At 41.0% G+C, this 24030-nt stretch overlaps 1 protein-coding gene across 1 annotated transcript in view; it reads left to right on the top strand.

Moving 5' to 3' along the window:
* The window catches only part of ATPAF1 (ATP synthase mitochondrial F1 complex assembly factor 1), a 29778-nt gene extending 8197 nt beyond the window's left edge, over window positions 1-21581 (top strand). The window contains exons 4-9 of the mRNA XM_080800873.1: window positions 23-85; window positions 3455-3505; window positions 4644-4691; window positions 9005-9100; window positions 11216-11323; window positions 18788-21581. Coding sequence (XP_080656999.1) covers window positions 23-85; window positions 3455-3505; window positions 4644-4691; window positions 9005-9100; window positions 11216-11323; window positions 18788-18982 — 561 coding nt within the window. The 3' untranslated portion in view covers window positions 18983-21581. The remainder of the gene's footprint in view (window positions 1-22; window positions 86-3454; window positions 3506-4643; window positions 4692-9004; window positions 9101-11215; window positions 11324-18787) is intronic.
* Window positions 21582-24030: the final 2449 nt, after the last annotated feature.

Consider the following 24030-nt stretch of genomic DNA (forward strand, 5'->3'; position numbering starts at 1 on the left):
TGCCTTTTGTTTTCTCATTCAGACTCTCAGTTCAATCTTTAACATTGAGATGGTGAAAGACAAGACTGCAGAAGAAATAAGACAGGTAATGAATGAAAATGGGCTTGCATACTTTATGAAAATGTGTGCTCTCTAAGCCAAATCTGAAAGGAGAAAGGAGCATATATTTCTTGACCCCTCTTTCTAGCCAAAATGAAAGGTGGTCATAGAAAGCAAAAGTGATCAATTACGTGAAACAAAATGGCAGAAGAAAACTTAACCTTTCTTGATTTTACTTCTATATGTCTAACCAACTCATATTACTCCCTTCTCTTTCATTACCGTTGCCTGCATCTTTTTGGGGGGGGATTTTATTTATTATTTGACAGACAGAGACACAGTGAGAGAGGGAACACAAGCAGGGGGAGTGGGAGAAGGAGAAGTGGGCTTCCTGCTGAGCAGGGAGCCTGATGCGGAGCTTGATCCCAGGACCCTGGGATCATGACCTGAGCTGAAGGTAGACGCTTAATGAGTGAGCCACCAAGGCACCCCCAACCCCGTTGCCCACATTTTATTTAAAATCATCAGTACTGTGTTCTTAGCATACTGTACTACCTAATTAGGTTTCCCTGCTCTTATTCCTCCCTGCTTCTCCACCTCTAACAGCCTTGCCAGTTGAATCCTCTTAAAGTTCTGCTTTCATTATGAAAAAGCATAGTGTATTCGTTAAGAACACAGACTCTAGGGGGCCTGGGTGGCTCAGTCAGTTGAGCGCCTGCTGGTTCTCCCTCTCCCACTCCCCCTGCTTGTGCCCTCTCTCTCTGTGTGAAATAAATAAATTAAATCTTTAAAAAAAAAAAAAAAAACAAGAAACCACAGACTCAGAGATTCAAGAGCCAAGCCACTAGTTTTAAGTCCTAGCTCTGCCACTTACTACGTTAATGACTTTGATAAGTTGTAACTAGCTCTGCCACTTACTACGTTAATGACTTTGATAAGTTCTAACTCTAACCCTAACCTGTCTGAGCCTTAGTTTCTCTCTCTGTAAAGTGGAGATAATAATACTAATAGTAGTGTAAATAGTACTTATCTCGGGGCACCTGGGTGGCTCAGTGGGTTAAGCCTCTGCCTTCGGCTCAGGTCATGATCTCAGGGTCCTGGGATCAAGCCCCACATCAGGCTCTTTGCTCAGCAGAGCAGCTCTCTGCTTGCCTCTCTGCCTACTTGTGATCTCTCTCTCTCTGTCAAATAAATAAATAAGATCTTTTTAAAAAAAAAAAGTACTTATCTCATAATAGTAATAATAGTACTTACTTGTAGAGTTCTTTGGGGAATTAAATGAGTTCATATTTGTAAAGCACGTAGAACAGCGCATGGCACAGAGTAAGTGCTACATTTGTGTTTTTAAGTAAATGAATAAAAATAAATATGTCAGTGACCTGCTTGCAAATGTTCAGTGACTTCGTGTATTCCTTTGCTTGCCATTCAGAGTCCTTTGTTATTATAGGACCTTCTTCAGGGAGCTTTCTGGACACCTTCCTTCAGAGCACTTATGATCTGTCCTACCTGTTTGATTATTCCATACACCTTGATTTGCATTGCTGTTTACATTTTCATATCTGTGATCCTTTTCTCTCTAATTAGACTATAATAAGCTATTTATTGGCTTTTCTTGTAATTCCATGAATTATTTTAGGTATATTGAGAAAATTAAAATAATAAAGCAGTAGACTATGTGCCAGGTACTACTATACTTAGTGCTTCATATGCACTATTTCATTAAAGTCTCATAACTATCTTGAAGTGCAGATGCTATTATTTCCAGTTTATAACCGAGGAAACTGTAATTTAAAGAGATTAAGTAGCTTAGGGTAGAGCTGGGACTCAAACCCATGTCTGTTTGACTCTGCATCCTATTCCCCTATGGAAAGTTGTGCCAATTGCCATGAGTTTCTTTTGGGTGCTGTGTCATTTGTATCAGCAGAAGCATTTATTGAATCCTACTAAATATCAGGTCGTATGCCAGACATGGAAATAAATGAGAGAATCCCCTACTCTAAAGGAGTTTTAGCCCAGTAGAAGGACAGAGACAGAAACAGACAAGAACAGCATAGAATTTTAACGTGTGTTAATAGAGGCTTATGCGAAGTCTCAAACTGTGTCTTTGGGAAGAGATGCCAATAGAAAGCGGACACCAACCATGTGTTTTAGGGGAGAGAGAGAGAAGCCAGGTCCAGGAGGCTTGATCATGTGATGAATATCATGCAGACCTATAATTTTAAACATAAGTTTGTGTTTGTTAAAATAATTTTGAGTAACCAAGGTCAGTTATGTTAGGAAACATCCATCTGTCTATAAATTTCAGTGTTGATTCATGAACTATCTACTAATATAGGTTAAATAAAAATAGCAGGATATGCTGTCGTTAAAATGAAAAGACTGTGTCTGACACGTGAAAAAAAAAAAGGGGAAAGCAACCTTGGACTGCACTGATAGTGGTTTGCCCAGGTCCTGGGAGGTAATAGTCCTTCTGTACCCTGTGTTAGTTAGATTATACTTTGATTAGTATCTTCACTTAGGGCCCCCCCCTCTATTCTTATTGAAAATGTTGGCAAAGCAGAGCATCTCTGAAGGAGGATAGCCCTGTTCTTCAAAAGCTCACTCGGGTGTCACCTTGGCTGTGATGCCTTCCCTGACTTCTGTGCTTTTGCTAATGCTGTCATTCTTTACTTAAGATGTGTGTCTTCTATCCTACCTGTTTATCTTCCTGGCCTCCTTCTTCACCGGGCTAACTCCTGATCATTCTTGAGGATACAGTTCAAGCGTCCCCTCCTCTGCCGTTCATTTCCTAACTTGCGTTAGGTGTGTCTTTGTTGCCCTCAGAGCACCTTGGCTGTGGTTTGCACTGTAATGCTCTCATGCTAAGCACAAACGTACTAGTCCTCACAATAATCCTGTTAGATTGATATTATTGCTGTTTTACTGATGATTATGTTGTTTAGTGATTTTCAGTAATTGGCCCTAAGTTGCATGGCCAGCAGATGATTGGAGCTGGGATTTGCATCCAGGTCTGCCTGACTCCAGACACTGGGTTCTGAATGACTGATGTCCTGGTTGTCTGAGAAGCCCACAGTGGGCTGGGGCATATGGGTTTTGGGGAGGAAAAGAGAAGATATGAGAAAAGAACATGTCTGTTGCATACAGGCACATCTTGAGAGAAATGATGAACAAGGTCATGGAATCCATTTGTCTGACAGGAATTTATTATTAAGAGTTACAGTTTAATCATCTAGAACAGTAGATGGTATTAAATCTTTTTTGTAATTATGTACTAGTAATAAAAACATTACATTGGGGTTTTTTTCCTTGTTTTCAAATAGCATGTTAATTCTGAGCAATGAAAGTCGTCACTGTTTCTTGGCACAGGTTGAAAAGATTACCCACATGTCACAGACACCCTCTCTTTTTTGTACAGATTTGGCAGCAGTATTTTGCCGCAAAAGATACGGTCTATGCAGTTATTCCTGTAAGTAGTTTGGAGGGGAAAATGAAAGTGTTATAGCATGAAGGTCAGGGCTCTAACCTTAGCAGGCAGTTGTCTTTACTTTTTCTATGTTTATTGCCTCTTGAGAACTTATATTTATAGCTCCGAGGGTTTTTATTATGCCCTAAGCACCAAAGATTGGAAGCTCCATATGGTATATTTATGGCTCTTGTTTTCCCTCTTTCTGGTTTAGAAATGTCTCTTTGACTCAAGTCTCTGACAAGGGAGCATGGTGTAAGTTCATGTTGCTGAGCAATTTCCAAATGTGTTTTACTTCTTTTTAGTGTTTTCCAGCCACGCTGTTGGAATTTCAGTCAGGGCCTCGAGCATAGCTTTCTTCCCCTTTTGTCTGTAAGTGACCTATTACTGAGCTGACTTTAAAGCCTCTTCCTAGGCTTTTTCTGGCATTTTCCCTTAGCAAGTGGCATTTTCTTTATTTTTTTTTCCCTTCTTGAAATTGCTGTCTTCAAGATAGTCACTGGCCACTTTTGACCACTGAGGTTTGTGAGATGCTGTTAGCTTCTTCTAGTTAACATCCTCACACTAACTTCTGATAAGAAAGCATTTGCTGTTCTGGGTTATCGGCTAATTCTTTAATTGTTCTTCTTCCCTGAAGAGGAAGTCGTTTAGGTTAAGTTTACATCAAGCATTGAGTTTACATGTATGAGTTTAAGATTAAGGAGGAGAACTTAGAGACAGAAAAGTAAAGCCGGGTCTTGTGGTTGCTCTGAGAGTACTGCTACCCCAGCTTTTACACAGACCCTTGCTCTTGAAAAGTTCCGCGGCCATAAGGATCTGCACTTTTTGTAATATTTTAGATCTGTAATACTGACTCATTGCTTGAACAGGCCTTCTTGGCTCTCTCTTAGCCTCAGTGGCCTGAAGTCTCTGACAGAGTCTGGAGGCTTTGGAGTATCCACTTCTCATGGATAATTCTGTCATTGAGCAGCCAAAAACACACCTGGTTTTTCTCTCTGTCATAAGAGGGACTTGTAAATGATAGAATGTAAGAGATATTTTTAGTTGTATTTTCATCCTAGAGTTAAGTCTTGGTGAATTTAAAAGTGATTGCAGCCTTACTTTTTCTTGGTTTTGAATTTTATTCTTTTTTAACCTACAGAAAGAGAAGTTTGACTTGATCTGGTCCCGGGCTCAGTCCTGTCCAACAGTAAGTTTCCAGTGACCAGATGAGGATTGCTTATCAGTGCTGCCAAACAAGGATGTTTTCTGACCTACCCCTTCATAATCCATCCTGTCTCATGCGGTATAGTGCTTTGTTTATTTAACAAAGATGCTCATGTGTTGACTGGACTCCGTAAGTGAGATTTTCAGCTGTAAGGAATCATGTGGGTTTGTCCCAGTAGGTGGCTCAGGCTTTTTAGCTCTCTGACACAGCGCAGCCCTTTCTGATTTGGATCTCTGTCAATAAAAGTGAACATGGGAGGCAACACTTGAGCCCTTCGCATTTTCACCCAACTTTATGTTCTGTTTTACTGCCAATGTCTTTTCCTTTTTGGCCATGCTATTCTGCCTGTGTGTGCCTAAGGAATTATGATATTGTTGGAGTCATGAGCTGCCAGAAGACCCAAGGGAAAAGGAATTGGTGAGATGGACCAGCTGATTTGGTGTCAGTAATAATTTCTAGGATTTTCAGAAAGATTTTCCAAACATTGCTGAGAGAAATTAAAAAGCATCTAAGTAAATGGAGAGGTGGACTGTGATCGTGGATTGGATGATTCAGTATTGTCATCGTTTCTCCCCAAGTTGCTCTCTAGAGTAAATATCCCAGTCAAAATCCCAGTAGGCTTTTTTTTCTTTAAAGAAATTGTAGGGGTGCTTCAGTGTCTCAGTTGGTTAAGCAGCTGCCTTTGGCTCTGGTCATGATCCTAGAGTCCCGGGATCAAGTCCCACATCAGGCTTCCTGCTCAACAGAGAGTCTGCTTCTCCCTCTGCCCCTCTCCCCTCTCATGCTCTCTCTTTCTCTCTTTCTCTCTCTCTCTTAAATTAAGAAAAAAAAAATTTAAAGAAATTGACAAGCCATTTTTTGAAAATGTACATTTGGATATATATACAAAGGACTAGATTAACAAAACAGGTTTGTTTTTGTTTTTGGTGGGCAAGAAACCAAGGTTTATTGAGTGATAGTGAAGCAAAGTTTATTGAGTGATAGTACAAAGCTCCCAAAGAGGTAGGGACCCGAGGGAGTTGCTCCAAAATAATTTTGGAAAAAAAAAAAACAAAACATAAATTAGAGGACTTACATTTCATGATTTCAAGGCTTATTATAGAGCTACAGGGGTGCCTGGGTGACTCAGTCAGTTGAGTGTCTACCTTTGGCTCAGGTCATGATCCTGAGGTCCTGGGTTTGAGCCTAGCGTCTGGCTCTCTGCCCAGTGGGGAGTCTGATTCTCTTACTCCCTCCCCTCTGTGCTCTCTCTCAAATAAATAAATAAAATCTTTAAAAATAATAAAGCTGCAATAATGAAGACAGTGTGATATTGGCATAAAGATAGACCTATGGGGCGCCTGGATGGCTCAGTGTGTTAAGCCTCCGCCTTCAACTCAGGTCATGATCTCGGGGTCCTAGGATCAAGCCCCGCATTGGGCTCTCTGCTCAGCAGGGAGCCTGCTTCCCCCTCTCTTTCTGCCTGCCTCTCTACGTACTTGTGATCTCTGTCAAATAAATAAACGAAGTCTTCAAAAAAAATAAATAAATAAAAGATGACCCATAGATCAGTAGAACAGAACAAAAAAATCCAGAAATAGACCAACATGTGTGGTCAGTTATTTGTTAATAAAGGTGCCAAGGTAATTAAATGTAATCTCTCCAGTTTGGATATCCATATGTAAAAAATGAACCTCTAATCTTACCTCACACTGTATCCAAAAATTAACTCAAAAGAGATCATAGATATAAATGGAACTTCTACAAAATACAATCTTAGGTTGAATGTTAATGATCTCAGGCAAAGATTTCTTAAATATATCACAAAAAACACAAACTGTAAAAAAATCAAAATTAGTAAATTAGATTTCATCAAAATTAAAATATTCTATTTGTATTCTTATGTTTATAGCAGCATTAGTCACAATTGTGAAAAGATGGAAGAAACCCGAGTATCCACTGATAGATGAAATAACAAAATGTGGTATATACACCCAATAGAACGTTCAGCCTTAAAAAGGAAGGAAATTCTGACACATGCTACAGCATAGATGAACCTTGAAGACATTATACTAAGTGAAATAAGCCAGACACAAAAGGACAAATACTGGATGATTCCACTTACATATCTAGAATAGGTGTAGGTACCTAGAATAGTCAAACTCATGGACAGAAATTAGAATGATAAAAAAAAAAAAAAGAAAGAAAGATTGAGGGCTGCCATGGAATGGGGGAAACAGGAATGAGGAGTTATCATTTAATGGGTTGGAATTTCAGTTTGGGAAGATTAAAAGTTTTGGAGATGGATGATCATGATGTTTGCATAGCAGCATGAATATACTTAATGCCACTGAATTGTACATTTAGAATAGTTAAAATGATGGGGTGCCTGGGTGGCTCAGTCATTGGGCGGCTGCCTTCAGCTTGGGTCATGATCCCAGGGACCTGGGGTCGAGCCCTACATCAGGCTCCCTGCTCGGTGGGAAGTCTGCTTCTCCCTCTGCCCACTCCCCCTGCTTGTGTTCCCTTTCTCACTTTCTCACTGTCTCTCTCTCTGTCAAATAAATAAATAAAATCTTTTAAAAAATAGTTAAAATGATAACTTTTAATGTTATTTATTTTTATATATTTTATAAATTTTATATATTATTTATTTATTTTATTTACCACAATAAATAAAAAATAAAATTTTCTACTTTGCAAAATACAGTGTTAAGAAAACGAAAAGACAAAAGACAACCCACAGACTGGGAGAAGATATTTACAAGACACATATTGGCGAGTGACTTGTATCTAGAATATATTAAAAACTCTTAAAACTTAAGATAGGCAACCCAATTAAAAAATGAGCAAAAGACTGAGACAATTTGCCAGTCAAGCGGAATGGCAGATAAGCACCTGAAAAGATGCTCAATATTATTAGTATGGTATTTAGATACCACTAAAATGACTAGAACTAAAAAGACTGACTGTACCAAGTGTTGGTGAGGGTATGAAAGAACTGGAACTCTCATATACTGCTGATAGAATAATGTAAAACAGTATAAGCACCTTAGAAAACAGAATGACAGTTTCTTTAAAAGTTAAGCATATACCTGCCATACCACCTAGTTATTCTACTCCCTAGATATTTTCCAAGAATTGAAAGCATATGTTCATATAATGCAAATGTTCATAGCAGCTTTATTTGTAATAACCAAATATTAAAAGATATCTATCACAGGTATATAAAGATATTGTAGGGGGAGAGGGATTGTGTGTACACAGACCTATAAAGTGGAATAATATTCAGCTATAAGAAGAATGAACTATTGATACATGAAATACCATGGAAAGATCATGAACAATTAAACTAAATGAAAGATACCATACCCAAAAGAAGTTTAGATTCTTTGGTTCCATTTATAGAAACTTCTAGAAAATGCATTGTGACCAGGAGCAACAGAAATCAAATCAGTTATATGTTAGCTAGGCACTGAGGTTATATCATCTGAGAAGAATAAAGTAGATAAAATATCTAATATCATCTAAGAAAAATAAAATAGATAAAATAAAATCTGGCCTGAGTGGTTGGCCATAAGGAGATAGCTCCTTGACTAAGGCGTACTAGACTGATTATACTTTGTTTTGTCCTGACACCATTCTCTTCACCTCTCATCCCCAATTCTAAACATTGTAGCATAAAACTAATCAGTCTTTGTGTTTACAGCCATGCTCCAGTATTAGCCTCAGATGATAGAATAGGAAATGATTATAATTTGAACGAAAGTTAACTCGGCAGCATTAGAAAGATTAGAAATTGAAAAACTCAAGTGTTCATCAATAGAATAGATAAGTTGTGGTAAATTTCTATAGAATTCCATACAGCAGTGAAAATTAATGAATTTGAGTTGTATTCATCAACATAGATGAATCTCTAAAGTGTAATGTGGAGTGAAAAAATCAAGTTGCAAAATGGACATATAGTTTGATAAGATTTAAGTTTTTAAACATGTAGTAGTTCTTGTGTATAGATATGCATATGTGTGTGTACATTTAAAGTATAAAATCCTGAAAGGGAATGACAAGACACCAAATGCAGGATAAATGTTACTCTGGAATGGGATTAGAATGGGTTACAGAGAAAGCTTCAGTTAGCTCTCTAATGCTTTCTTTCTTAGGTGGGTTGGGAAGTTTATGAGTATTTATTAAATTGTCACTTAAGAATTTCATAATTTAAAATTGTTTAAAAACCAATAGTGAAAGAATGGAGTAAATGATACAGGCAGTTGAATATGGAGCAAATGATTGTGTTTATTCATCTATCTTTCCCACAGTTTCTCTGTGCACTACCAAGAAGGGAAGGTTATGAGTTCTTTGTAGGACAATGGACAGGGACTGAACTCCACTTCACTGCACTTATAAATATTCAGGTAGGTGGCTTGTGCTCATCCCCTAGAAGAAAGAAGCTTACTCCTTTGAGCGACTGTGAGCCCTTGCTGATGCTTGAGGACACCGAGTATCTACTAACTCCCAGCAGTATTTGCTTTGGTGTTGATGAATTGTTATACTTTGTATATTGGGCTAGCTTTCTAGGCTCTACTCAATACCTAGAAATTGGAAAAGACCCCGAAACATATTCTCTGACCACATTTTGTCTCTCCTGTCTCTATCCCCTACCTCTATAACGTTTACTGCTTGTGCCTGACTTAACAAATATGGGTGAGTTACGATGGTTATCTTTTTAACCCTAAGTTAGGCTCCATGTTTTACTTGTATTTTATTAACAGAGTCAGCACTTTTCGAGATGCTAGATGCATCATTTCCATTCCATAGATACTGTTTTGTTTGCTTCCTTCCTTTCTTTTTTTGTTTTATTCTCAAATATTGGATTAAGTTCAATCCAAAGCATTTGAAGCTTTTAAAAATGAAGTCAGTATTTTAAATCAGATCATAACTAGGATTGACATTCTATATTTGGAGGCCACATTGCCAAAAAAAAAAAAAAAAGTATATGTTTCAATGGCTCTGAAGGTCGGAGTTAAGGAAATGCAAAATAGAATGAGTGTTTGCTCATGACTGTATCCCATGTGATTGTATCCTAAAATTGTATTACGTTTGTTTTTAAAAAAAAGGGTGGGGGGAGAAAAAAAAGGAAAAGGCAGAATGAGGGAGCAGTTTTTACTTGATTATTGGGTGAATTATAAAATAACATTTATTGGACACATCCTATAATACCCAACATTTGATGTACTTACTATGTGCCAGGTGTTTTATATACATTATGTCATTTAATCCTCACAGATGTCCCACGAAGATAGTCACTGTTATTATTGCTATTTATAGAGAAGAGTATGGACTCAGAGAAGTTAGTCCCTAGTGTGGATGAGTGTGGTAATAGGTGGCAGAGCGGGATTTGATTGATTCCATTCTGTGAACTGAACCGTTATGCCACTGTATTAGAGACAATGCTAGGACTTAGAGACCTATGAGACAAGGTCCCTGCCCTCCTGAAGCTCATATAGATGACTATGGGAAGAAGATTCAGAAATGTAATTATGATCAAAATGATCAGCATAGGGGCGCCTGGGTGGCTCAGTGGCTTAAAGCCTCTGCCTTCAGCTCAGGTCATGATCTCAGGGTCCTGGGATTGAGCCCTGCGTCAGGCTCTCTGCTTATCAGGGAGCCTACTTCCCCCCCCCCGCCTCTGTCTGCCTCACTGCCTACTTGTGCTCTCTGTCTCTCTGTCAAATAAATAAATAAAATCTTAAAAAAAAAAATGATCAGTACATTTAAAGCCTATAGGGGAGAACTGAAAGATGAGCTGAACCCAAGCAATAATTAGCTAATAATTAGAAGGACTTTTGCTGAAATTTAGAGATGAAACCCAGAGATCTTTTTTTAACATATAGTTGTTTCCTCCTACACTATATGAGGGCTTTAACTTTGAACCCTACCTCTCTTCCTAGTCTGGACTGAGGTCTGATAACCACTGCCCTGTCCATTCTTCATGAAATTATGATGTTCCCATTCTTCTTTTCCCCCCATCTCCCATCTAGATTATATTTTAAAACTGCACATTACAAATCTGGCCCATGTGCAAACTCTCCAGCTGTTTGCTACAGCTTAAAAGAGCTCAGTCTTCAGAGCCAGCCAAGGGGAGTAGATTTCAACTGTGAAATGCACTAGTCCATAAAAGTGGCAATTACACAGGCATATTGCTTTCTTTAGAACTTGATTTGGTAGCTGCTTGTGCCATTTTGTTTTTAAATATATGGCCATGATGAAGGATTCACTGCCTACTGTAAACATTTTCTGGGAAAAAAGCCAAACCTTTTTCAATTGAAGACACAAATAACACTGTGCGAACTGTCAGTTTCACTGTGCCTTGGCAAGCCTGACCATCCCCCCACCTACCAGTCCTCTGACTCACTAGCCACCCAAGGGGCTGTTAAGAGCCCGAATTTCCTCTAGACTCTCTATTGCTCTGAAATTGCAGTTTTGTGTGGTGGTACCTTATTGAGCCTTGCTAAGTGTTTCTCTTACAGACCCGAGGGGATGCTGCAACCAGCCAGCTGGTTTTATATCACTACCCTGAACTTAAGGAAGAAAAGGGCATAGTGCTGATGACAGCAGAAATGGATCCCACATTTCTGGTAAGAATTAATTTTTACCTCTGTGGATTTACCTGGTAGCCCTGAAGGTACTATTCTTCTGTCAAAGATCATGAGAGGTAAAATTCCAGAGACCTACATGTACTTATTTTTTAACATTGACAATAATTTTGTTTTGCACGAGTTCTTCCAAGTTGAAGTTAGTACAATCACTGACTCAATCACTTACTCACAATTTTGAAGTCTAAAAGCTCTGAAAACAAAGTTCTCATAATTCATTTGGTTACAAGACCTTATCTAAGTTGAACTTATTTGGTAGCTAGATCTTCATTTAAACTGATAGAAGGCCACTTGTAGTCCTTATTAATCCCACTTGGTGTGGAATAGTCATGCATTTTACTAAGAAAATTTTAATGTGTTTGACCATAGGGTGTTACATAATGTACCTGTTGCCTTTCTAGAATACAGTAGTTCTGACTCCAAAACACATCTGGCCCTAGGGGTTTCAAGTAAGAGACTGTGGACATACAAATGGTTTCTGGGTGTCAGGATGAGTTCAAAGTCTGGAAAAGTTCTCAATCTTTTCTCTTCCTCCACACTGTTCACATGTACTATATTCAGCATACATAATGATTTCCCTTCCCCCTTTCCCATTCCCTGGGATAGAGCATTGACCATATGTCCGTAGATGGTGATGCCCATTGTGTTTGTTTTCTCTGTATAACCAGGGCCAGGAGCAGTTTTATGGTTATTGTACAACTGGTTTGTCTAGTCCTTGCTCATTTTCGTCTCATTTATCTGGCAGGATTTAAGTTCAGGATGTCAAAATAGTGAACACTGTAGTGCCTCTTCTCCCTAAGATTCTTCAATACAATACCCACTTATTTGTCCTCTCTGTACCAGCTACATACAGAGAAGGAAAAAGTGATGACACTCAGCTAGTATTTCACCCTAGCAATAAGCCCCAAGCCTGGGACAGAATTGGAACTCTTCTTTCCATCATCACACTCAGCTGGAAGTCACACAAAATCCTATCCAAAAGAATGGAGTTAACTTTTTTTTAAAAACATTTTACGTATTTGTTTGAGAGAGAGAGAGCACAGCAAGGTAGAGACAGAGGGAGAAACAGGGACCCCACCCCACCCTGCTGAGCAGGAATCCCATTGTGGGGCTTACCTCAGGGCCCAGAGATCATGTCCTGAGCCAAAGGCAGATGCTCAACCAACTGAGCCACCCAGGTGCCCCTGGAGTTGCCGTTGATTGAGGTAGACAAGAATGAAGGAGGAACAGATTTGGGAGAGAGATCAGGAGCTCAATTTTGGACATGTTAAATCTAAGATAGCTATTAGATGCCCAGGTAGTAAGTAGTTAGACATGTGAGCCTAGAGGTCAGGGGACAGGTCCAGACTGGAGATAGAAATATGAGAGTTGTCGGCATACAGATTGTTATTTAAAACCATGAGACTAAATGAAATCACTAAGGAAGTAAATGAAGATGAAAAGAAAAGAGGTCTAAGAACTGAGTCTGGAGACATGAGGAAGCATCAGCAAAGAAGATTAAAATGGAATAGTGAGATAGAAGGAAAACTAAGATAGTAAAATGCCCTGAAAGCTAAGATAAAATGTTTTAAGAAATTAGGAGGACTCAACTGACCAAGTCTCACTTGCTGGTAGGGCAAATGAGATGAAGACTGAGAACTGACTAGATGTCACAATGTGGAAGTCATACTGAACTTTTTAAGAACAGTTTCAGAGGAGTGGTAGGCCAGAAGCATCATTGGAGTATGTTTAAAAGAGGTTGGGAAGAAAAATGGTAGAGTAAACATAAGTCTTCCAAGGATGTTTCTGTGGAGAGAAGGAGAGAGTAGGAACACTAGCTGGCGAGGGAGAGGTGGGAAAAAAATGTGTTTTGTTTTAAATATGAGAGAAAGAACATTATATTTGTATGCAGATGGAAAGAGTCAATAGAGAGGGAAATACTGATAATGCAAGAGAAAGAGGAGAGAATTTTTGAAGTATTTTTAAGTGATTGATCTTTGCCAGAAATATAACAATAGGAGAAAAGCCAAAATAAGAGGACACAAATACAGTTAAATGGAGAGAGGTGGTGGTATCTTGTAGAAGTTCTCTCCAGATTGCTTAGTGAAAAGACTAAGACTTAGGAGCAGAGAGTGAAGATGGAAGAATAGGTGTTGGATAATTGAGTGGAAAAGAAAGAGAAAGTGTGAAATTATCTTCTAGGACAGAATCAGCAAACCACAGCCTGTGGGCCAAATCCAATCCATTATCTATTTTTAGAAGGCCCATGAGTTAAAAATATGTTCTACATCCTTAAATGGTTGGAGGGGGAGGGGCGGAACTAAAGAAGAATAATATTTCATGGCCTGTGAAAAGTGTTTGAAATTCAAATTTCAGTGTCTATAAATAAAGTTTTATTGGAACACAATTATGCTTATTATTTACATATTATCTATGGTTGCTTTAGGTCCACACCAGAGTTAAGTAGTTGCAACAAAGACTGTAGGGCCAGCAGAACCTAAAATATTAACTGGCTATCCCTTTACAGAAAGTGTCGACATGTGGTCTAGAAAAATGGAAGAGAGAATGGCTGTGTGGGTACAGGTGTAGAGAGAGAGAGAGGGCTGAGATTTGTGTTTACCTGGGGTTATGGTTCAGCCAAGTGGTCTAATGAAGTAAGTAGAGAACAGAAAGTTAAAGGTGAGTGCAAAAGAATGATGATAATTATTGACCATGGAATGCAGGCTGAATAAAGAGGAAGGTAAAACATAAAGAAAGTTAGAGACCGTAAGAATTGTGAGTCCTGGTGGAGTTAAAGGATTTTCGAAGTTGGGAGTGAGCTTAAAAGATAGGAAATAGCTGGGGTGCCTGGGTGGCTCAGCCGGTTAAGTGTCTGACTCTTGATCTCAAGGTCATGATCTCAGGGTCTTGAATTCAAGCCCCTATAATTAATTCATTAGGAAATAGTAGTAGACTGAGTGTGGCTGTTTCAGATTGAGATTTGGAGCTAATATAGTTACCAATACCAATATAGTTACCAATACCAATACCAATAAGGTTTAAGATTTTCCCACAAGAAAGATGGAGTGACACAGAGGCTTTAGTTTCTGGTCTTCAGCAAAGCCCAGCATCTAACCATAATGAAAGTGGACTCTGGAGGTGACAGGAGGCCCTTCTTTTATGGCATTTTTACCACCTCACTCTGGTGGTCTTACACTGCTGCTACAGGCCTCATCAACATGAAAATTTGCTTCTTGCCCTTCTAATACTGGACAATGTATCAAACAACGCACATTTGCCTCATAGAAATCAATTTGACTGTGAGTTTCTTATGCAGTACAGAACTAGACATGTTAGAATTTATTGTAGGGGTATGCAATTCAGAGATGGGAAACTTAGAAATGTAACATATGATCCTTTGCTACTCGTGCATGAATTTGCACTTTGGCGTAGTACTTCCAAATACAGTAAAGCAAATGAATAGAAATATACAGAAACTAGAAGTTTCTTCTGCACTAATAACTTTAATGCTGAAATTTAGGAGAATATTTGAAAACCTTACTTGATTCCACCTCTGTGTTAATAGATGATTTCATTGGAGTGCAGCCAGCGCATGGATAGAGTGCTAGGATGTTTGTGCAGGGGCTCTTTTCTGGCCCAGAAAGAGGAAAAAGAGAAGTCATAGAGATGACACCTGGGCTGAATCTCAAACATGAGCAGGAATTTAACCAGATAAAGAAAGTGGGGAGGGGAAGAGGAATGTTCCAGATAGAGGGAATCACATAAGTACATGTTAGGACACATAAAATGACTTGAGGCATTACAAACAGTTTGCTCTCATTAATATATTAAAAAGAAGATATGGTGGGTTGTGTTTAGAGGTTTGGCTCTATCCTGAGGACATGAAAGTGTCATGAAAGGGTTTTGAACAGGGAGTGACTGGTGAAGAGTAGGACTTCAAAGCTATTAATATTAATTATTTGCTTCCTAAATATTTTTTAGTTCTAACCTGGTCATTGTGATCATTTAGAAGACAGTTGCAGTAGTATGAGCAAGATATAGTGAAGACCTGAAGTAGAATAGTAAAGATGATGGAGAGAGAATGACTGCAGAAATACTAGGGGGGCACCTGGGTGGCTCAGTGGGTTAAAGCCGCTGCCTTCAGCTTAGGTCATGATCTCGGGGTCCTGGGATTGAGCCCCAGATTGGGCTCTCTGCTCAGTGGGAAGCCTGCTTCCCCTCCTCTCTCTGCCTACTTGTGATCTCTGTCTGTCAAATAAATAAATAAAATCTTTAAAAAAAAAATTAGGGAATAAAAAAATGGGCAGGACTTGGTAAGGTGATGGTATCTGTGAAGATTGAAAGAAAGGGAGGAATCAGGTTTTTTAGTATATCTCCTTTTTGACCAATATAGGAATTAAATGTTTATCTTCTCAGGTCCTAGAAAGGGAGGAGACTACTGCTTCATGTTGAGAACTAAGGCAGTGGTGAGGGGGCTTTCCATAACCCTTCTTGAGAGACAAATAAACATGTCTCCTTACCCACCATACTAGTGGTCTTTAAACTAGTCGTCAGAACCCTTTATCCTAACAAAATCTTATTTTTTAAAATATTTTATTTATTTATTTGGTAGAGACATACAGTGAGAGAGGGAACACAAGGAGGGGGAGTGCAGGAGGGAGAAGCAGGCTTCCCACTGAGCAGGGAGCCCGATGCGGGGCTCGATCCCGGTACCCTGGGATCATGACCTGAGCCAAAGGCAGATACTTAACAACTGAGCCAGGCGCCCCCAAAATCTTATTTTTTTAAGAATTTATTTGAGAGAGAGAGAGACCACGAGAGCAGCAGAGGTGGAGCAGAGGGAGGAGGGGAGGGAAAGAGTCTGCTGATGCCGGGCTCGATCTCGTGACCTTGAGATCATGACCTGAGCCAAAATCAAGAGTCAGATGTTTAACCAACTGAGTCACCGGTGCCCCCAAACAAGACCTTATTATGTGAAATCTCTGATACAACATCTAAAACAGGGGCGCCTGGGTGGCTCAATAGGTTAAGTGTCTGCCTTTGGTTCAGGTCATGATCCCAGAGTCCTGGGATCAAGCCCCGTGTCAGGCTCTCTGCTCAGTGGAAGAGGCTACTTCTACCTCTCCGTCTGCCCCTCCCCTGCTCGTGCTGTCTCTCTCTCTCTCTCTCTCTCTCTTTCTCTTTCTCAATTGTTCTCACTCTATCTCAGATAAATAAATAAATAACATTTAAAAAAAAACAGCTATAACAGAGGTGAAAGGACCTGAGACACCTCCACAGAGCCCCTACAACTCTGCAGTTTGAACAGCACTGTTCTAGAATGAATACAGCTGAAACTACCCCTACCTCCACTGGCCTGAGCCTCAAATTAAATCAGTTATCAGGGACCCCTACAGTTCATGGGCCAAGAAAGTAGTGGTATCTGCCTCCAACTATGGCAATGCACTTGCTTTCGAAATGGTTTCCTCTTGGGGCGCCTGGGTGGCTCAGTGGGTTAAAGCCTCTGCCTTCGGCTCAGGTCATGGACTTGGGGTCCTGGGATCAAGCCCCGCGTCGGGCTCTCTGCTCGGCGGGGAGCCTGCTTCCCTTCCTCTCTCTCTGCCTGCCTCTCTGCCTACTTGTGATCTCTGTCTGTCAAATAAATAAATAAAATCTTTAAAAAAAAATGGTTTCCTCTTGAGGCATGTTTGAATATAGGAAAGGTAAAATTGATGAAGTGTAGTTACCAACCTTGATCAGTCTTAATTATCTTGCCACACCATGAACAGGATCAGGATGAAGGAGAGGGAGTACCAGTCTAGTAGTCCCGCGGTTTGCCACTTGCTAGCCATATGCCGTTTGCCACTCACTAGCCGTATGACCTTGGACCCCTCCCCGAACCACCTCTCCTTTGCTTTCCTGGCCTATTAAATGAAGACTGGGTGATCTCTGAGGCCCCTTCTAGTTCTAAAATTCTATTAATTTGAAATAGCCAGCGTTTTGGAAAAAAGCTTTTGATTAAAAATCCAGTCTCAGAGATTAGTCCCTGCCAGTAAGAAATGACCTGAAAGCCCTGTGGGAGGGAGTGGAGGTAAAGGAGCGTTTGGTATTTATAAATCCATTTTCATCATTCTGTAGCTAGACATAGCACACTTTTGATAGTTAGTTTTAGTGGGAATTTTCCAGTATTTGGGGGGGTTGAGCTTTAGCCATACAAACACAGTGATAATGAGTAAGTGCCTCTGACCAGCTGGGACTAGGGAAATGTATGGGAAGCAAGAGTAATAGTAGTTTGACGACATTATTTTGTAAGGTGTTGAGAGTAGACCCCACCTCTGTTACACAGAGTGCACCATTTCTCTGCCACCGAGCTTTAGAGAAGGCAGACCCTTCTCTTCCCTGGAGCTTTGCTGATACAGTAGTAAGAAGTAGCTGCAGAACAGATTACTGCTCAACTTAGTGGCTTAAAAAAAACAAAACAAAACAAACATTTATTACCTCCCAGTTTCTGTGGGTCAGGAATTCAGGAGCAGCAGATCAGGGTGGCTCTGGTGTGGAGTCTCTCATGAAGTTGCTGCCAAGGTGTTGGCTCAGGCCGTAGTCCTCTGAAGAAGGTTGACTGGGCTCAAGGGTCCACTTCCAAGCCACTCGAGAGGCTGTTGGCAAGAAGTCTCATTTCCTTGTCACATCGGCTTCTTCGCAGGGCTGCTTGAATATCCTCATGACTTTGGTAGCTGACTTTCCCCAGAGCAAGTAATTCAAGAGAGGTGGCAAAACACAAGCTACAGTGTCTTCTGTGACTTAGTAGCAGAAGTCATTCTCCCACCATTTGGAAGAAGGAAGACAGTAAGTACAGCCTACACTCAAGGAAAGGGAAACTAGGCTCCCTCAAAGAGAAGTGTCAGAATTTGTGGACAAATTGTAGAAGTGCACAGCTGGATTTGGCACTAGTTTTCCAACTGAGGTGGTATCAGGAACAGGCTTTACTCAAGAGTATGCCTGGTTAGTTAACAACTTAGTACTGACTCATAAACTGGTTCTAGAAGCTAAGTAACTATTGCTCTTCCCCGTCCTCCCCCCCCCGAAAATACACTTAACAGTTTTTAAGGAACTGAATGCAGAGGGAAATTTCAGACATGTGAACTAATGTATTCAGCAAACATTGACTAGATATGACCATGTGCAGGGATGGAAAGCAAGCATATACTTTGAGGGATTCATACTAGGAAAGATGGACAAAAAAGCGAAAGAGAAAAGGACAGATACAATATCGTATGATACATATGGTTGAGGTTAACGTGGGGTAATTGGGTGCATAGACAAGACTTGGATGTCAGGGTGCATACCAAGACTTGGATGTCAGGGAGTCAGAGAAGCTTTCTGGAAACAGTGACTCTTAGGTAAGGCTCTCTACTTGCCACAGGACTCAGACACAGAGGTTTATGGCCCTGTGTAGGGAACGACCTCACTGTTCTCTTTACCTTACAGAATGTTGCTGAGGCACAGTGCATTGCCAACCAAGTTCAGCTCTTCTATGCCACCGACCGGAAGGAGACCTACGGGTTAGTGGAGACCTTTAACTTCAGACCAAATGAGTTCAAGTACATGTCTGTCATTGCTGAATTGGAGCAGAGTGGACTTGGAGCAGAACTGAAATGTGCCCAGAACCAGGATAAGACTTAGAACTATGAGGGCTGGCTTACAGAGTCTGCTTAGCCCTGATAGTTTTCTGCAGCCCACCTGGCCTCTTGAACTTTTGGGAGCTTAGCAGCTATAAGGAGCAGTCTCTGATGGGTTGCCTTGTATGCTTATCGCAAGAAGTATCGTGGAGGTGAGCCCTATTACTTGATATTCATGAATGAATGTACCCAAACATTCTGATAATTATCTCCCAGCATACTTAAGCCTTCCTTTCTAAGTGTTTGAGGTCATAACCAGAGAGAGCTAAGGATCCACAGGATGTTGACTTTACACAGTATAATAGTGCTGTGTATCCCTTTGACCGCATAGCTCCCAAATGACTAGTTCTTCATATTTATAAATTTGTGACAGGATAGTAAGCTTGAAGACCTGCTATAATTTGATGTGGGCTTTGCATACTCTTCTGTGTGCCCCTTGGCTGGCCAAAGGTATAGCCCAAATATCCTGTTTAGACTCTAGAATGACCAGATATTGCCATCAGGATTCAGACTTCATCTAGATGTCTCCAGAGTTGCCTTTCATGGAGCTGGTTTGGAGGGTCAGTAGATTTCAGGTATAGTGAAACACACAAGTACAGTGCCTGCGCACTTCTAAACCATAGTTTGTTACACCTGCTCCTCTAACTTTGCCTATTAGAAGCTGTGTATCTGGAGAGGGTGAATCAGCGCAGTGTAAATAAATCAACACTTTTGAAAGGAGAGGAACCATCCTGATTTGCATGTTTTGTTTTATTTTGTTTGTTTTAAACAACTCTAAGCCATGCCAGTACTATATGAAAAAGTAGGTGGAAGCAAATGTTCCCATATTGGGTATGGGGAAAATGTAGCAATAAAATAAAGTCTGGCTTACAGTCTTTTTACACCAAACAGTGAAATCTAACCTATGTGCTATCCTTGGTGTCAGTGTAAATCTCATCTTTGGACTCAGCAGTTGCTTGAAACACGAAAAATAAGAAAGGTATTCTCTAGCACTGGAAACTCACATTTGGTTTGTAGTGTCACTGCTGTGGCTCCAGGCTCAGCACTAGAAGAGAGCAGTGGTTACACACCAGCCTTCTGAATCTGAGGTCCCGGGGCTCCCCAGTATTTTTGTCAACCCCCTTTACTATGTGTTTCCTTTTCTTGACCTGGCGTGCCCCACTTTGCTGCTCCTGCCTGAGGTCTGCTTGTGTGACCCCAAATTGTTAAGTGGGAAGGTAACCAGTACTTGCAGCCTGTGTTTTGTGTATTTTCTTTATTACAGAAGTTTGCTTATAGGTTGGACCTGTCCCCAAGCTCTTTAGATGGGCTTGGACTTTGCATTATTTTCTGAGCTGTGTTTATTTTGTCATACTTCTGAGTCTGCATAGAAAGAGATATTGTTTGTTTAACCTGGAATTGCTGCTACCCTTTCACAGTTTCTCTAAAGACTGAACTGTTCCTAATGCAAATTCTGGACCTGCCTCTAGTTCTAACAGTTCCTTTGTTGAGAAACTTGAGTCTGGATGTTTTGATCTTTGACATTGGGTGGAGTTGCCTCTGTGGGTATCCGGTTATGTTTGCCTTTCCCTTTAGATAGACCCAGTTCTTGGCCATAGTACATTTTATAATATCTCCACCAGAGGTGGAGAAGAGATAAGAATTGGCTGCTCATTCCTCCCAGCTTTGCCCTAGATCCCCACTTGCCAGAAAGGGATATATACATGGACAGTTACATTGGACATGATCAAAATGCCATCTGGCTATTCTTTATATTTACCTGGTACAATCTGGCAAAGAACAAAAGAAAATTGTTAACAGTCAGTAAATTTGTACCCAGGGGCAACATGATATAGAAAGTGGACAAGCTTGAGTTAAATGAATCTGGGTTCAGATGTCAGTGTTGGGTTTCATTGGCTGTATGCTATTGAACAAATTACTTAAACCCTCTGATTCTGTTTCTCTGTCTATAAAATGTGGATAATATCTACCTCGTAGGATTATTATGAGAATTAAATAGGCTTATACATACACTATGGTAGAGCTTAATAAATGTAAACACCCTTCCTCTTTTCTAATCCCCCTCCTCTCTTTGAAGACCAACACAAATTAGCATTTCAGACATGCAGATTGCCGTGTCATTGCCGTGTCAAGAGCAAACCTTATCTCACAAGTTCTCAAACTTTAAATTGCAGTAGAATTACCTAGAGCACTTTAAAATGCATATTCTCCTGTCCCTCAACCTGCTGGATCATAATCTTTGCCGGAGGTGCTGGGAATCTGCATTTAATATGTGCTCCAGATGATTCGAGTGTAGGTCATTCACCAGTCACACGTTGAGAACCATTGCCTTGTCTGTTCATCACAAAAAATCTCCCATTAGCCAGATCTTTCTTTCCTATGGACATTAGACTTACGATTGGTTCCTTTGCTCTTGCCCCCCATAGTGTTCTCCCTTCGCATACTTTCCAGTATAAGTATGGATGTATGTATCTTTTTCCCCACTAGACTGTGAGCTCCTTGAGGGCCAGGGTTTATCTCCGTTCCCAGTGCCAAGGACATGGCCTGGAACATAGAAGATACTCAGTTGTTTGTTGACTAAATAAATGACATGGATTTTAGCCAAAACATTATCTTGTTATGTTTATGTATATGTACCTATATTTAAATACTCTGAATTTAAGAGAATCTCTCAATACGCGTAGATTGGAACTTACTAAGTAGTAATGTTTGCAAGCCAAGATGCCAGCTTATACACAGTCTGTGTATCTCACCAATTCCCTGGCATGACCTTGGTGGGCTGTGGGCTCAGGACAGTTCAGCAGCCCCTCACAGAGCACTTGCTCCAGCTGCCGTGTTAGGTGCTGACACGGGGAGATGGAGAAGACGGTCCCTGCTCTCCAGGTCTGTTCCGGCCACTGCCTGTGTCTCTCTTCCCTCGGTCCTCAGGTCTGGCACTTGGCCATAGTTTGCCTTGTCCCGTTCTCAGGATGTTTATGCTGCTGCTTCTTTCCTCAAACAGTTTGGAAGCAGGAACTACGTGTTCTGGGTTTTTTTGCAGTCTCCACAATGCTGATCTCTTATTTGGTCTTGGAGAAGACGTATAAATGCCCACCCCCAGCCATTTGATTTAGCATTGATTCAGCAGTTATTAATATTTATTAAGCACCTATTCTATGCCAAGCATAGTTATAGGAAACCGGTGTCTGCAGCAACAAATAGGACAAATAAGGCCCCTGTTTTCACGGAACTTGTATCCCTTGTGGAGAAGACAAATGAATAAACCAATAAGATTATTTCAAATACTGGCAGTGCTATGAAAATAAAAAAAATAGTGTGCTAGAATGTAGAGTGGAAGCAATAACTTCGTGGTCAGGAGAGTCGTGTCTGCAGAGGTGAGAGCTGCTACGTGAGTTGAGGAAAAGTACCTGGTAGAAAGAACGGCAAGTGCTGAGGCCTTTGCAGCAGGGCCTGGCTAAGCATGAGTGTTTCTGGGCTCAGATTTCAAGGTTCCTTCCTTTCCCTGGAGGAGCTCACAGTTCAGCGGGCAAGACACTGACATGAATAATTACAGTATAAGGCAGTGGACCAGTGCCATCTCAGAAGAGGGGCAAAGAGGGCTCAAGAACGCTACTGGGTACTGTGGGGAGATGCACGTCTTCCCAGACCATGGCACCCACCATGATGTGCTTATGGTTCTAAAAGAGAGTAACAGGTAGATGATATCAAAGTTTCAAAGACTATGTGCTCCGTGCAAAGAGGTCCAGTGAGTTCAGAGCTGGCCTTGTAGTCTATACCCATTAACAGTAACCACTAGCACTGATTATTGGAAACTCACCAAGTGCCAGGCACTGTGTAAGCCCTTTGCATGAGTTAAATCTGCCCTTCTCACAAGCCTGTGAGATCAGTAGAACCTGCTGGTTGGTGAGATGCATGGCTGCTCTCTCTGCACCAGCCCTGTCCTCCTCTACTTCCAGCTCAGAGAAGATGGTAGTTAGTTAGCCCTAAGCCTAGCCCCAGCAGCCAGCTCAGGCCCTGAGAAGTCATGGGGGTTCTTGAGTCAGCCCTTGCTCTGAGACACAGATTTGCCAGTTTTTCCTGCTGTCAACTAAAGAACAAAATGCATATGTTAGACATTCCTGATTTCTCCAAACCTTATTTCCAAAGGCATCGTGTCCTAACCAAGGAGAACTTGTTTTGGGTTGTTTTGTGCTGCCCATAGCACTTTGGTCTTGGCAGTTCTCCTAATGTGGCAGGTTGGTGGCAGCATTTTTATCCCTGTTCTGCTGAAGGAGAGACTTGGTACACAAAAAGGGAAGAGATGACTGAAAGGTCACTGCCTGCATCAGGAGCCAAGCCAGGAATAGAAGGCGACTGTCCATGCTCCAGGCTTAATGGTGTCATTTGTAACATCCAGTGAGCCAACTCATCTCTCACGTGCGTAGGACCATCTCCGAGCTCAGTGGACCTCAGGAGCTGGAAGCTGCGAGAAAAATTGGTTCAAACCATTATGAATCCTCCCAGGCTCCCCCGAGCTCTCAGAACCAAGTCCCTTTCCATCAGCTCCCAGGACACAGGAACTTCAAGATCTGGTCAGCTTCTCCAGGCCCCTTTCAGACTGGGCCCCCACATAGCCCCTTAGCTCCAGTCATTCTGGATGGGCGGCAGTTCCCAAAATACCCCGTGCTCTTCTCACCTTTGTGCTGGTCTTTTAGGATGTGTCTGCCTGCCTCAAATGCCATTCCTTCTTCATCAGGTTAATTCTTACATGCCTTTCAAAGCTCTCTGGAAGCATCCAGAGCCAGCCTGACACCTGCCAGCCTCCCTGCTGCCCTCTGTGCTTCCTCCGTGCTTCCCAGCACATCACATGGTCCTTGTGCTTCCCCAGCATTTCATGCTTGGTGTTTACAAGGCTGTTGCTCCCATAGATTGGACACTTTTTGGAGACAGGGATCATATCTTACTGGACATTATCTTCCCGGGGTCCAGCGTGAAGCTTACACAGAGAGATAAGATACCCAGTGAATGTGGATTAAGTTTGTCTTAGATGACTACTCAACTCAGACCATCTGC

This window comes from Martes martes, assembly GCF_963455335.1.
Source record: "Martes martes genome assembly, chromosome: 4".
Classification (NCBI taxonomy): Eukaryota; Metazoa; Chordata; class Mammalia; order Carnivora; family Mustelidae; genus Martes; species Martes martes.